Source organism: Littorina saxatilis, linkage group LG16, assembly GCF_037325665.1.
Source record: "Littorina saxatilis isolate snail1 linkage group LG16, US_GU_Lsax_2.0, whole genome shotgun sequence".
In the NCBI taxonomy this organism is placed as follows: Eukaryota; Metazoa; Mollusca; class Gastropoda; order Littorinimorpha; family Littorinidae; genus Littorina; species Littorina saxatilis.
Genome location: NC_090260.1, coordinates 28251602 through 28267925, shown reverse-complemented (window position 1 = coordinate 28267925; position 16324 = coordinate 28251602). Strand labels below are relative to the sequence as shown.

Sequence of the window (16324 nt, the reverse complement as noted above, 5' to 3'; positions counted from 1 at the left end):
GTTTGACACCAGTTTTAGCAGTGTTTTGTGTGGTTTTACGTGCTGCAATGTGTGTGTGCAAGTCCGGAAACTGTACTTTTTGACAAAAATGGTCATTATATCAATTTTTACTATAACAATCACAAACAAAGTCCAATGATCATGTCATCCTATAATAGCCAAGGGTATAAGCAAAACACAGGCCAAAGATCCAAGAGATATCTCAATAAATGATCGAGCAGTGAACAGATTAGTGAACCTACCGAAGAAAGCGAAATTTTGCCCTGGCACACAGCAATACCAAAATGCTGTTATACTGTGGCAGTGAAGGGGTTAAATTGGGGAGTCTTAAAACACGGGTTCCAGTGTAGATCTTGCGAAAAATTGTCTGTGTACTTACTGGCAGACAATCTCACACAAATGACAGCACAGTGGATAGATGCAAAAAGCTGTCTGTGTACTTACTGGCGTGGATGGGACCTGTGGCTTCAGCGAGTGCGGCCAGTGTTGCTAACACTGAGGTGCTGCTCTGCTCCGAGTCGCTCGACACCTCTGTCTTTACTGCAAGGCAGAGCACAAAGTGATGGACCAGGTTAGGAAATAAAAACCCTGTCTGGGTTTTATTGTGCTGTGAAGGAGTCATGCCCCTTTCACAGATTGAGGCAAAACAATGCCACTGATGATCAAAAAAACAAGAATGGCATGTTATTGGCACGTTTCATTTATGAGACAACAAAACGACGTTACATTCATTTTGTTTTGTCAATCAATCAATATGAAGCTTATATAGCGCGTATTCCGTGGGTACAGTTCTAAGCGCTTGTCGAAGAGTTGTCAACACAGGACTAACAAAGAAACTAACATCTACAGACGGACACGAACCCTATAACACACTAGCAAACCCTGATAAACATACAACAAACAACTGTTTAACAACAATGTACACATCAATAGCTAGGTCCAAACAAAATAATATTAAACACAAAGAAAACACCTCTCACAGAGCACAGCACAAGAATGTCTTTTGGGGCACGACACATCACGTCGAGCATGAAAGTCGCAGCCAGCTACGGGAAGAACCGAGTCTTCAACCTACTCTTGAACGCGTCAAGAGAGGGGCTCTGGCGAAGCTCAAGCGGCAGGGAGTTCCAGACGGAGGGGCCCGCGGAGGGGAATGCACGCTGACCAGCAGATGTGAGTTTCGAGCGAGGGATGTTTTGTCATAAATTAAAACGTTCCAATAACGTTCCATTCTTGTTTTAAGATTGTGAATTTTACAACGTTGCCAGTCTATCTGTTTTTGGATCAATGCCATTGATTAAGACTAGTTGAGTCAAGCAGTCTAGAAGTCACAGTGAGAGAAAAAAAACACTGAGCTTCAATGTGCATTTTCTGCAATAATTATCTGATCAACATTTTTATTTTTTAAATTTTTTTTTTTACCTCAGTTGCATATATCTGATCAACATGATATCCTTCCCCATTCCTGTGTTCACTGCTGCTACGAGTTTTTCTGTGGTATCGGTAGCAGCATGTGTTTTGTCAACTGAGCTGTGTACAGACGTATACCGTAAATTGAGCAGACAATGCACACCATGGCTTATCCTCTTTTTTACTGTGATGCCTAAATGTATGTCAACTTATTAGTGGCATTGTTTTGAATTATTTTTTTCAAAGGGTGCAATTTCTCCACAGTCATTGAAATACCCACAGTTATTTTTTGGAAAACTCCCATTAACATACACAATTACTGTTCACATATCAAGGGATGTTGTTTGGTACTGGCAGTCATCGAATTGCCAGAACTTATTTCAAATCGCCAGAAAATTTGCTGACATTTTGACACAGTTGCCAACTTTCTTACGGTGGGAACAAAATGTGATGCCGAGGACTTCAGAAAAGTTTAGAAACTTACGCCTCAGCAACTTTGCGAAAGAAAATAAATGCTAGGACCTTCCAAGATATTGTGTAGACACAATCACTACAGTCTGAAGACCTCGGCATCACATGCTATAATCATTGTACTTTTTATGCTAACAATAACGACATAATAATACTTATAATAGTGAAAAAAATGTTTGTTCCCTTTTGAATTGCCCGATTCTTGCTACAGTATGCTGCAATAGACTGCTGAGATTTGGCACCACCCACTCTCAGTCTCCCACTGTGCTATGCTGACAGGCTTGCATAAAATGTGTGACCCATTTTGTGTCAAATGCGCTTTTGCGTCATTTTCTCTCTGTGGGATATTGATTCCGAATCTGCCGCTCCCTCTGAATCAAAAAGCGAAGCAGTGGAAATGCATACTCGGCAAGGTTCATCGCGTGAGAATGTGTGTGAGACTATTATTTGTAACGTGTAGGGGAGTGATTGACTTCATCTTAGTCACTAGTGTACCGAGACAGACAGACATAAATAGATGGGAGGGGTCCATTTCCAAATCTGCGTATGTTGGGTGTGCTTGGCTGAAGGGAATAGAGTGAAAACCGCATCTGTCGAAACGAATTCCCAAACTTGGGCAAGACAATATTCTGTATTCTAAGTGTTGGAACTGCTCGTTTCACATGCAGAGAGCTCTACTCCTTTTGACAGATTATGCACCTGCAGAAGTTGTGACTGTTTCTGTGATGAGAGGGTCTGTGGTTTCTATGGTGATGGTCTCACTTTCGCCCACGGCGCCAACGTCTGTGTGATGAGCCAGCTGCAACATCTGAGCGATGTCCGTCCTGCCGTTGCCCATGGCAATGTCGATGGGAGTCCGGTCAAACTGAAAAAATAAGTCACAAAACAGGTCTGGTCATCAAGTCGCTCACTGACAGAAAACTAGTCAAAACAATGCAAATCCCTCCAAGTCAGAGTCACTTCAAAGGATGAAATATTCAGTGTTGATCCCAGCCAGAATACAGTGGTACCTGCAATGAGTGGCCCCTCCAATGAGAGGACACATCCCTTAAATTTAGTTAAAAGGACACTTTCTGTTGTCCATTTGTCTATTATCTCAACCAAAATGTACCTGTCATGACAGGCCACCTGTAATAAAGGGACACTTTTGCAAGGTTGTCCTTTTATCGCAGGTACCACTGTAATGGGGTCGGAATAATGCGTCAAATAAAAAAAGTATACGTAAATGACGAAAGACCGAGGTCTGAGAACAACACTGAACATTCACTTCTGGTAAACATCACAAGCGTTTCACAAATAACCACTGTTCAGGTGATTTTTTGAGACAACTACTGACTTGTGAAAAAATCTAAAATTATAAAAATGTCATGAGATAGTGACTCCAGTAAGCTGTGTACTGACTTTCTTATCGTATTTTTCCGTCTACAACTACAAGGCACATCCATTTCCCTCCTGTCTGACAACTGCGTCAAACCTGCAGCCAACACCTTCTCCGTTTCTCACTGAATTTCATTCCATAGCCTGGTAACAGTTCCAAACTTTCCTCAACAGAGAACTGCAGGGAGAGACACTAGTCATAATAATAATAATTTTAATTATAAATAACTTTTCTATACGACGATTCCAAGCAATACACCCCTTCGGAGTTTCGAGTGCGCATGCGCGGCTAGTCACATGCTTGGCGGCAGGGGGCGCTCCGTTGTACCAAACACACTCGAGATCCATTCCGCTTAAATCATGAAACTATCGTGGGACAAAAACCACAGAAAATATCAAAGAGATAAGAGCTTACGAGGGAAAACTTGAATGCAATCGGCAATGTACCTCTTCTGAAGACCTCGTGTTTGGTACAATTTTCAATCCCAGCATGCAATGCGCGGACTCTCGCCTGAGACTCCGAAAGGGTGTATTGGCTCAAGGCGCATTACAATTTCATTCTCAAAGTAAAACAAATGGAAATGAGAGAAAAATGTAACGAGCTCACAAATAACTGAGATAAAACAAACACAACAAAAACACAAAGCAAACTGGGCTTATGTATGACAAAATATAAGTTACATACACACACATAAAATAAATTAAGAGAGAGAGAGAGAGAGAGAGAGAGAGAGAGAGAGAGAGAGAGAGAGAGAGAGAGAGAGAGAGCCCTTTGTGGGTTATATTAGGCCTAAAAAAAAAATAGGTGTGGTTACGGTAACCCGACCTACCCTATTTTTAGGGCCCGATCCTATAACTTTTTATTACATTTGTCAAAAAAAACAACAAAAAAACCGAGTGCAAAAAACGCAATGAAAGCGAAAGCGCCCGTGTCGCACACTTATTTCCCTGTCAAGTAGGTTTAATTTGTACACATTAGAAAAAAAAGTTAAAAAAAAAAAAAAGTGATTGCCTACCTACCTACCCTATTTTTTTGTGGCTATGTTACCGTAACCACACCTATTTTTTTTTTGGCCTTAATTCCTTTAACCTTGTCTTCGCTGTTGAGGTCAGCCCCATTCCGCACCAACAGCTCAATGATCATCACATGTCCTTTTTCTGTCGCCCAGTGTAGAGGTGTCATCTTCAGCTGAAACGCACACAACAAACCATAGAGGATCAGACTCTTGCGCTACGAATCAGGATCAGAGACAGCATCATCGTGTTTGGTGTAAATTTATTTTGTAATAACAGGTATGTTATCTATCTCCCGAGAGAAGCATTTGCTAATGCCATACAGAGAGAGAGAGAGAGAGAGAGAGAGAGAGAGAGAGAGAGAGAGAGAGAGAGAGAGAGAGAGAGAGAGAGAGAGAGAGAGAGAGAGAAGAGAAAAAAGAGAAAAAAGAAAAAAGAAAAAAAAATGCCATACAGAAAAAAGACTTCACAAAAGATTCAGAGTGTCACCCCCCCCCCCCCCCCCCCCCCACCCCGACTGTCTTGTGTCCTCTGCTGCAATGCAACACCTGGAAATACAGTGGAACCCCCGGCAGGTTTCACGGTAATCAGACTCTTTGATGTGTGTAAACTTTGCCTTGAAATTACTTGCTTACTGTGTTGATTTTCATCATTTTTTCTGCTTGGCATGAGTAAGTATGGTATTTGCAATACAAAAAAATAAATAAAAGCTAAAATGTTTGTGTTTGAGCAATTATTTGAGCGAGTTTTTCGAAGCGAACGTGTGAATCCTGACAGACACCATTTCCTTCTGTCACATGACCCCATCTCAAAGTGTGATTCAAGCAGACACGAAATATCACACAAAACATATGATAATGGGGTTATTAATTCAATTAATACACAAGGTTAGTCTCTGACTAGATAAAATAGGGAAAAAATATCAAATGGGAGCATAAAACCGTTTCTGGAAAAATTTTCAATCGCCACCGAAAGTGTCTGTCAGTAAAAAAAACACGTGCTTTGTTTGCAAAGCAAAGCCTAATTTTACACATCGCGTGCTTTTGTCTGTTATTCTTGCTTGTGAACATCATTTTATTGATGTTCTTCACTGGAAAGCAGGTGTATCATCAACAGTATCACAAAATCGCAAAGAATGAACATTTTTGTTGTGATCCGACCGGTGTCTGTAGACGGAATCACACGTTCGGCAAACTTCGTTTTTAACGGAAATAACCGAGCCTTTCATCGGAAACGACGTTTCAACCGCTTCATATCGTCTGCAGGAAGAAAAAGAGGAATGCGATACCCAGTAAGTAAAACATTTAATCGTTTTTAGTGCCTTTTGATCAAGTTTTGTTGCGTCTGTCAGCAACGTTCGGCAACCCAACGTTCGGCACAGCGACGCGCGCATACGGATTTGCAGCATTTGCATTCGGAAAGTGAGGGATTTGTGAGTTCGTTTGCATAATTTCAATCGCTAGTAGGTTTTCCCTTCGTCTCCCATTGTTGTGTTTGCATGTTATTGGCATTTCATTGTGTAAATTGAAAGTTTGTGAGTAACAGTAGTACAATCTGTCGAACGTTGGCGACGCTGACAGACGCAAATATCGAACGTTGCCTTCAATGACAGAAGGGCTTGGCGATCATACTTTCGATTCGTAGGAACACAATATGGAGACAGCAATGTGCGCTCGTTACCACAACGGTCATGAACCGGTGTAACACGAAATTTTTACTCCACGAAAAATTGACTCCGGAGTAAACTTCCAGTAAAAATCTTGTACGAAAAAAGAACTCCACAAGGAACTAAATTTTTACTCCTCAAATATTTACTCCCAGTAAACATCTCGTACGAGAAACTTAGGGTCTACTCCTTCGTTTATAATTCGCGCAATATCCCATTTACGTGCAATCCCGTTTTGCCGCCGTCCCATTTTGGCGACATTTCACAAGCCAAGCGTCATCTTACTATCGCATCCCATTTTGGCGCAATCCCGTTTCGCCGCTATCCCATTTTTTTATTTTTTATTTTTACATTTAGTCAAGTTTTGACTAAAATAATGTTTTAACGTAGAGGGGGAATCGAGACGAGGGTCGTGGTGTATGTGTGTGTGTCTGTCTGTGCGTGTGTATGTGTGTGTGTGTAGAGCGATTCAGACCAAACTACTGGACCGATCTTTATGACATTTGACATGAGAGTTCCTGGGAATGATATCCCCGGATATTTTTTTTTATTTTTTTCGATAAATACCTTTGATGACGTCATATCCGGCTTTTTGTAAAAGTTGAGGCGGCAGTGTCACACCCTCATTTTTCAATCAAATTGATTGAAATTTTGGCCAAGCAATCTCTGACGAAGGTCGGACTTCGGTATTGCATTTCAATTTGGTGGCTTACAAATTAATTGATAACTTTGGTCATTGAAAACCTGAAAATTGTAAAAAAAAAAAATTTGTTTTTAAAACGATACAAATTTACATTCATCTTATTCTTCATCATTTTCTGATTCCAAAAACATATAAATATGTTATATTCGGATTAAAAACAAGCTCTGAAAATTAAAAATATAAAAATTATTATTAAAACAAAATTTCCGAAATCGATTTAAAAACAATTTCATCTTATTCCTTGTGGGTTCCTGATTCCAAAAACATATAGATGTGATATGTTTGGATTAAAAACACGCTCAGAAAGTTAAAAAGAATAGAGATAGAAAAGCGTGCTATCGATCCTTCTCAGCGCAACTACTACCCCGCTCTTCTTGTCAATGTCACTGCCTTTGCATCGAGCGGTGAACTGACGATGCTACGAGTATACGCTGTTGCTGTAAAAATGCAGTGAGTTCAGTTTCATTCTGTTAGTTCGACAGCTTGACTAAATGTTGTACATGAACAAAGTATGCAAACCAGATGATCCAGCGACGTCCTTCCCAATTTATGTCCAATGGACGTCTACCCACAACACGCCACTGGATGCCGCGTGGTCAGCCAACCATGTGGTGCCAGTCGTGAAAACCAGGTTCTTTGTCCCACAAAGAGACATTCAAGTTTGGGACTTTGTGACCGCTGACTTTGTCAGCATGGATGGAAAGGTGGAGAGATACAGGGCGGTGATCATCCCCAAGTCAACCCATTTCCCCGATGGGCCAGATCGAGAGGAGATTTGTGTGAAGTGTTTGCGCGCAAAAGACAATGAGAGATACTATGTCTTTCCTAATGTTGATGACATTTCATGCTTGCCAATGGCTCAGATAAAAAAAATCCCACCAACCAACCATGAACAACAGGGGGGATTACTTTTTTTGACATGTGATCAAGTCTCATTTGAGCGTTCACAGTGTTACCTGAGAATAGCACACCCCCTTGAATTGGGAACAAAGAAAAAGCGTTGTATATATGCATTTTTGAATGCTTTTCTAAAGTCATAAGTTCATTATTTGTTATTTTTTTTTTTTTATGGATTGTTTTGCTGAATACATGCAGTTAAGAAATTGACCCCGTTTTCAAATTTAGGGGGTAGGGTTGCCCTATAGCCCACGTATGTCTGTGTGACTGTGTCAAATATCAATCTACTCTGCGTACAAAATGTATATATGTTTGTTTTTCGATTTTAGAATGATTTCTTAAGCTGGCTATAACTTCTGAGGTCTACAGGAAACGATAAAGATAAAAAATGTACAAAATATAAGTAGCGTCCTTTATCTTACCATTGTTCTGATCAATGCTGTCCCTTTATTTGCAAGTTAACCATTTTTCTTAATGTGTTCAAGGAGTATGTTAAAAATTATTATCAATGGTTGCTTTAAACTGCACCTTTGGGCAGTTATTATGCACTAAAGTTGTAAAAGCATGTTTTGGGGGTTTTAGGATATAGCGTCTTGGAACGCCAATCATCTTGGAAATACGAATGTTCATATAATTTTTTTTACTGTTTTGGATAGATAAAAAGTTGAACTCTTGGTGCAAACTGTTTTTTGGTCCCTGTTTGACTATTTATTATTTTGGAATATTGTGTGTGAGGGGGAAACTGCAATCCTCAATATCATGAAACGTGCCCCCCCTTTAAAGACCCCCCAATGCATGACTCCCTCCCTTATAAGACCCTCTTTTCTTAGACTCTCTGTTCATAGCATTTGTAAATGTACCCCCATTTTACATTTAGTCAAGTTTTGACTAAATGTTTTAACATAGAGGGGGAATCGAGACGAGGGTCGTGGTGTATGTGTGTGTGTCTGTGTGTAGAGCGATTCAGACTAAACTACTGGACCGATCTTTATGAAATTTGACATGAGAGTTTCTGGGTATGATATCCTCAGACGTTTTTTTCATTTTTTGGATAAATGTCTTTGATGACGTCATATCCGGCTTTTCGTGAAAGTTGAGGCGGCACTGTCACGCTCTCATTTTTCAACCAAATTGGTTGAAATTTTGGTCAAGTAATCTCCGACGAAGCCCGGACTTCGGTATTGCATTTCAGCTTGGTGGCTTAAAAATTAATTAATGACTTTAGTCATTAAAAATCGGAAAATTGTAAAAAAAAATTTTTATAAAACGATCCAAATTTACGTTCATCTTATTCTCCATCATTTTCTGATTCCAAAAACATATAAATATGTTATATTTGGATTAAAAACAAGCTCTGAAAATTAAAAATATAAAAATTATGATCAAAATTAAATGTTCGAAATCAATTTAAAAACACTTTCATCTTATTCCTTGTCGGTTCCTGATTCCAAAAACATATAGATATGATATGTTTGGATTGAAAACACGCTCAGAAAGTTAAAACAAAGAGAGGTACAGAAAAGCGTGCTATCCTTCTCAGCGCAACTACTACCCCGCTCTTCTTGTCAATTTCACTGCCTTTGCCATGAGCGGTGGACTGACGAGTATACGGTCTTGCTGCGTTGCATTGCGTTCAGTTTCATTCTGTGAGTTCGACAGCTACTTGACTAAATGTTGTATTTTCGCCTTACGCGACTTGTTCTTTCTTTTCTTTATTTGGTGTTTAACGTCGTTTTCAACCGTTCAAGGTTATATCGCGACGGGGAAAGGGGGGGATGGGATAGAGCCACTTGTCAATTGTTTCTTGTTCACAAAAGCACTAATCAAAAATTTGCTCCAGGGGCTTGCAACGTAGTACAATGTATGACCTTACTGGGAGAATGCAAGTTTCCAGTACAAAGGACTTAACATTTCTTACATACTGCTTGACTAAAATCTTTACAAATTAACATTGACTATATTCTATACAAGAAACACCTAACAAGGGTAAAAGGAGAAACAGAATCCGTTAGTCGACGACATGCTGGGGTAAATTCTTCCCCCTAACCCGCGGGGAGTTGCCTCTTTTTTAAGACCTCGATATCTCAGATGTTTTTAGGTCCTGATTAAAGGGGGGTTCCACTGTATAAAGTTCAGTGAAAAAAAAAAAAAAGTGTTCGCATGTACAAATAAGTTTTTATGAGCGCCCACACAGAGTATACAAACTCTTTACAGGGATACAATCAGTACCACAAAACAGAGAAGGGCAAAGCTATGCAACCTACTACCCCCCCCCCCCCCCCCTCCCCAATGCATACCATGTCTTTAGCGTCAATGTCAGCAGTGTTTTGCAGCAGCAGATCCACAATGCCGAGGTGACCCTCCTGTGCGGCCACGTGCAAGGGCGTGCGGTCAACTTTGGTGCGAGCGTCTCGACTGATCCCTGACCTCAACAACACCTCCGCTGTCTGGTGATGACCCTGCTGCGCGGCAAAGTGGAGAGGGGACGTTCCCAGCTGCACACACGTTAGCAGACCTTGGAACCCCTGTTTTGCACTTGGAGCAGGGATGTCGTTAGGCGTCGGACATCGGACATAGACCGATTAAGAGGCTCAAATGTCCGATTCACATAGCCGCATGGCGGTCAGATGTCCTATCGTTTTCAACTGAGCGCTGGCATTGTCCGATGATAACTCAATTACTTCGGACAGCGCGATATTCGTTAATGTTCCTTTCAACTTCAAGATACACATTTTCAAAAAGCGACCAAGCACTCTCTCGTACAGGTGCACTGAAGTTATGCAGTGCGGATCTTGTGTTTGGGTGACACCCGTCTGCAGCACATTAAATTTAGGAGTATGGGAGACAACTCCAACTGACTAAGTCTTGCGTCTGCTTTTGCTTTCAGTTCGATATATTTTGACGAAGCGCACTGAGTTACGCCACCGAAAAATAAAAATAAAGCCTGCCAAAGTTCAACAAAAGCTGAACACGTTTGGCTATTCAACGGCATCCTGTGCTAAATTAGGGTCAAAAACAGTGGGGAACACGGCGAGCGTCATTCTTGAAAATGAAAAAATTCTGACGTCCTATTGAAATTTCTGAAAGCGGTCAAATGTCTTATTGATGCTAAAGAACTAGGACATTTGTCCTATAGGTATGAATTTGTAGCAACATCCCTGTTGGAGTATTCAGAAAAATGAGCGTACTCCACACAGTATTTGAACATCCGTGCTTCAAAATGCAATCGTCGCACTGAGTTTCCAATACATTTAAAACAAATGCTTCTGTCAATGTTTACAGACCAAAACTGAGATCATGTGTATAAATACTGGTTCGGCTTCAGGATGCGCTTGTGAAGAAAAGTAGTCGAGGAATTTTTCTGGTCGTACTTTTCTTCAACTGACCGTACTAATCGTATCCTAGACAATTACGCGTACAAAATACGGTGAAATCGTATGGGTTCCCATGTCCGCATTAGATTAACATTGAGACTCTCCTTTTTCTTCGTTCATGGGCTGAAACTCCCACGTTCTCATAATTTGTACATGTATGACCATTTTTACCCCGCCATACGTTGTTTTCAGGGGGAAGCATGCTGGGTATTTTTGTGTTTTGTTAACCCATCGAACTTGGCATGGATTACGGGATCTTTTCAACGTGCACTTGGTCTTGGGGGGATAAGGCACTAGTAGATAACTAGGTCTGTACACATGTTGACCTGGGAGATTGGAAAAATCTCCACCCATTTACCAACCAGGCGGCCACGATTTGAACTCACGACTTCCGGTTAAGAGGCTGATATCTTATCTACTGGGCCACCGTGCCCATCCATTAAGATTCAAATAGGACATTTTCACGGGAGAATGACATCAAATTACGCCTTTTCTTTTGTAATCTCACGGGCGGGGATATAGCTCAGTTGGTAGCGCGCTGGATTTGTATTCAGTTGGCCGCTGTCAGCGTGAGTTCGATCCCAGGTTCGGCGGAAATTTATTTCACAGAGTCAGCTTTGTGTGCAGACTCTCTTCGGTGTCCGAACCTCCCCCCATGTACACTACATTGGGTGTGCACGTTAAAGATCCCACGATTGACAAAAGGGTCTTTCCTGGCAAAATTGCTTAGGCACAGTTAATAATTGTCTACCTATACCCGTGTGACTTGGAATAATAGGCCGTGAAAGGTAAATATGCGCCAAAATGGCTGCAATCTACTGGCCGTATAAACTTTCATCTCACACGGCATCACTGCAGAGCGCCTAGAACTGTACCCACGGAATATGCGCGATATAAGACTCATTGATTGATTGATTGAGTGTTATATGAACTGCACAGTGTATTCCCACATGTATGCAAAGTGTTTCAAGATCTCTGTTCTTCAAAATAAAATTAATAAAATAAGTGTAAGAAGATGAAAATCTAGTTCTAAGTCATGATTGTACTTGTAGTCTGAGTACCCCAGACGATTAGATTTAGAAGCATCTAAACAGACTAAGTGACTGTCATCCAAAGTCATTATTTGATTCTGACAATAGCAGTTAGCTACACATCATACATTCATGAGAGAATTCAACCCAAACATCATCTTACTCAGTAACTCACCTACTGAAAGGAACACAACAGTTCATGCCTGTCAAGACCACTTCAAATCTTCATTTCAAAGACTATTAGCATGACCTTTCCAAGACCAAAAGTGAAGCTGAAAGTGAAACACTATGCACAGTATGGCACAACAACACTTCTCAACCTTATGCCTACTACAATCAGACATGGGATTCAGAAAAAGTGATAATTAAGGAAAAAGAAGGTGGGGGTCTGGGGGCCGCAGAAGGCCCCCAGTAGGGTCCAGGGGCAACGCCCCTGGTCGGGGTCTGGGGGCGAAGCCCCCAGAAGCTGAAGGTTTTTAGTGTTTTAGACACACAAAAATGGCCCTGAAATGCATATTTCAGCTTAATCATAGAGCTTGGGTCTATACCTACATATACCCCAAAATTTTCTCAGCGGATTTGCACGAATCTCAAGAATGTTCCCTGGAGCCTAAAAATTTACGGAATTCCGTAAATTTACGGAAGAATCCCATGTCTGTACAATAGAACCCCTCTTTTAGTTTTAAGACAATTGAAGACTTCTCAAGACTAAAGACCCTGTTTTCCAAGATTTTCTGTAAAATCATAACCGCTGTAAGTGTACCCCCATTTTAAAATCTCTCTCTTTTCAAGAACTCATTTTCTCCAATTTTATCAGGTCTTAAACTTAATTAAAGGGGGGTTACATTGTACTTTGTAGCTTACCCAATCTGTGGTGAAGGGAGCTCCATTGGACATGAGAGCACGGACTGTTTCCGTCTCTCCACGCTTAGCCGCCTCCAGGAGTCGTTTGCCCAGGTCCACTAACGACATGCCTGTGGAAGGCGCCAGCACCTGAACGCTCGTCAGTTTGGGCACTGCCGATGCAGCAACCGTGATCCTGAATGTAAACACAATTCATTAGTTTGAATTTTGATAACATTTACAGTAATACCGTGGTATCTCCCTTATAAACAAGAAGAGCAAACGCTCGATCGAGTCACTTTCGCAGTTCTGAATATTATACGAGGCATCAGATGGACAGGAAGAAATTGCTATTCACAACACAATGAGTCACGTTCACATAAAATTTGAGCCCGGTCACTTTTATAGTTTCCGAGAAAAGCCCAACGTTAAGTTGTGTGTTGCCGAACAGAAAAGGCTAGTTATCTCCCTTGTTTTTCTGATAACGTTCGTAAAAGGCTACAGATGTAAATACTTTGATGTAAAGAATAATCCTACAAAGTTTCAATCACATCCGATGAACTTTGTCAAAGATATAAAATGTCTAATTTTTCCTTTGACGCTGACCTGTGACCTTGAAAAAGGTCAAAGGTCAACGAAACCATCGTTAAAGTGTAGAGGTCATTGGAGGTCACGACTAAACAAAATATGAGCCCGATCGCTTTGATAGTTTCCGAGAAAAGTCCAACGTTAAGGTGGTGTCTACGGACGGCCGGCCGGACAGACTAACACTGACCGATTACATAGAGTCACATTTTCTCAAGTGACTCAAAAACTTCTCCCCTTTTAAGACAATTTTTTTGTGTGAATTTACCATAATTTTAAGACTCCCTCCTTTTCATTAGACCAGATTTTCACAAATTTTGAAAGTCCTCAGTCTGTCATCCATCCTTTGCAGCGCGTTCAAAATTCTGCAGCCCGGCTTGTCTGCAAAGCCCCTCGGTCTCAGTCCTGTTCCCCCTTGCTTAAGAAACTTCATTGGCTCCCTGTAGAGCTGAGAATCCAATACAAGTGCTGCTGTATCTGCTACAAAATCATATCTGGCTCAGCCCCATCCTACCTGTCTGACCTGTTCACACTCTACACACCCTCACGATCCCTCCGCTCCTCTGTAGACACTAGAATGTTCCATCTATCTTCTTTTAGCCGCAAACAGCACGGTCAGAGAGCCTTCTCCCACTCTGCAGCCGTTGCGTGGAACTCTCTCCCTTACTCAATCCGACACTACCAAACATTTTGTTCCTTCAAATCAAACCTTAAAACACACTTCTTCACACAGTAATTTGATTAATTTTTGTTTCAATATGGTGCATTTTTGATCAGGTGTTTGAATGTTTGAATGTTTTGCCCGTGTTAGTATGCTTGCAGCTTGTATTGATGCAGTGTTTTTCGTTGTTCGCTTCTGTGCTGAATGCTGCTGCACATGCTTTTTCGCTTTGCTTTGTATATATGTATGTTTTTTCATTGTAAAGCGCTTAGAGAACGTCAAGCGCTCTATAAATCTCCCATATTATTATTATTATTAAGGTGTTAACCTTTGCCCGACCAGGTTATCGACTACACACGGAAGACATTGTGGGGCCGTGTGGACCCATGCTTCTTAAAGAAGAAAAAATATGCATACCCTTCCGTAGACCCATGCTTTCCAAAGAAGCAAAAACGTGCATCCCCTTCCGTAGACGCCAGGGTTAAATTTTCGCGAGAAGTAATTAAATTGAATTATTGATTTAATTATTACCATGCGGACTAAGGCTTCTCAAAAAAGAAAAAACGTGAATACCCTTCTGTAGACGTCATGGGGCCGTGTGGACCCACATTGTTATGTATTAATTTCGCTCCACGCGACTTGCTTATTAACTCCAAAATTAAACAGATCGTAGAAAATGATGATTAGAGCCAATACCTGAAGGTTTGTGACTTCTCTCCCTAGTTTTTATGTAAGTTCCTTCAGTTTGAGAAACATGAGTCCGCACAACCCCACGATGTCTTCTGTGTCTAGTCTAAATTTGACCTTTGGTTTTTTTAATTACTTCTTGCTGAAATTTAATGATCTTTTAGGACATAAGATTAAGACTTTTTAGGTGCCTGAGGCATTCTTAAAAGCTCATTAAAAAATTCCAACTGGTTTAACTTTAAGAGATATTTGCAATTAAACACCCTTCTGGGTTCACACGGACCCACGACGACCGGCGAAGGTTAAAAGGGGGGTTCTTGGGTGTGACAGTGAAACAGACTGGCAAAGTGACACAATCTGCAGATGTGAAGCACGTAGGAATACACACACAGTGACAAGGGATCTTCTGGTTGAGTCAGAGTGATTCAATCATACATCATTTTTTACTGAATCAGTCAATGTATCCACGTTCCGGTTACACCTCTCCAAAATATGATTACCTACTTAAACTTAGTTAAACCTGGGTGGGGAGGGGGGCAAACTACCGCAAAGGTGCATGATTCAGCGGTTCGGGCAGTGACAAGACAATGGCGAGGTGTGGTGATACCGAGAGAGGGATTAAATACATGTACGAATAATGTATGCCTTCTTGCAATTTCACTCCGGGAGCAACAGCTCAAATTAGGACTCACACTGATCGAAGAAGGTCTTCAACTCAACAGTACTGCTGATTTCTTTACAACACATCAACTTCGGCATATATATGCAAGTACCAGACTGCTAGATGTCATGATTATCTCCAGGTTGTGAACAACAACAAACGAAAGGGAAACAGGAAGGAGAGTGCCGCCATGTTCATCGGGACACAAACGGAAGTTGCATGTGTCTAAAACGGAAAACGTAAATATTCAGTCACTTCCGCTCATTACAGAACCGAAAATATAACGCAGACCAAATCTATGATTCCTACTTACGTGTTTTGAGCCAGCTTGGTTGTTAGAAACGGCCACAAAATAATGAAACAAGCAGCAGATTGTCTCTTTGTTCAAACAGTCGGGTCTATCGCACTTGGCGGCAAGACGGAAGTCAGTGACGTATAAAAAGTAGTTCGGTTACGCTATCTTCGGCTTTGACGCTTAAAATAAATTTTGGAACCCGAAAGTCATCAAGATAGTCCAAAAAAATAAAATTAACTTGTACAGAATTAAATGCATTTTTCTTGAATAAAAATGTCTTGCCCATTTTTGCGGAAGGATTTTCTGTTTGTACGCTGTGCTACGCCTCCAAGTGTGTTGCGTGTGTGTAGTTACAGCAGCTGAGAGGTTACACAGCTTTTCGTACCCGATTATGGGCGTTGTCGACTCCATCAGGCGTAGTTTTGACCCCAGAACAATTTCAGGTCATCACGACTCACGGACTGGCATGTTTACTGTCACGACTAATTGATGGTAATTGTTGTGCATGGATAACTGCTGCAAATTAGTTGTAATGAAGCGGCAGATGCAGGTAACTGCTTCAAGTTCATGTGTTGAGAAACGATACATGTTTGATTCCGATAATTAGTTTGTGACTGTGAGTGGGTTTACGAATTTTTCCTTATTCGAA

The 16324-nt window shown here is 41.1% G+C and overlaps 1 protein-coding gene across 5 annotated transcripts in view; it reads right to left on the bottom strand.

Annotated features, from left to right (window-relative positions):
• LOC138950749 (GA-binding protein subunit beta-1-like) overlaps positions 1 to 15801 on the bottom strand; it is a 26923-nt gene extending 11122 nt beyond the window's left edge. For 2 of the 5 annotated variants that reach the window (XM_070322476.1, XM_070322480.1), the window contains exons 1-6: positions 15694 to 15801; positions 12808 to 12982; positions 9836 to 10033; positions 4349 to 4447; positions 2581 to 2746; positions 445 to 540 (exon numbers count right to left, since the gene is read on the bottom strand). In XM_070322476.1, coding sequence (XP_070178577.1) covers positions 445 to 540; positions 2581 to 2746; positions 4349 to 4447; positions 9836 to 10033; positions 12808 to 12915 — 667 coding nt within the window. In that variant the 5' untranslated portion in view covers positions 12916 to 12982; positions 15694 to 15801. Of the gene's footprint in view, positions 1 to 444; positions 541 to 2580; positions 2747 to 4348; positions 4448 to 9835; positions 10034 to 12807; positions 12983 to 15351; positions 15603 to 15693 lie in introns of those variants that run through there. The other 3 variants (XM_070322479.1, XM_070322478.1, XM_070322477.1) reach the window with 3 other exon arrangements.
• Between the last annotated feature and the right edge of the window lie 523 nt (positions 15802 to 16324).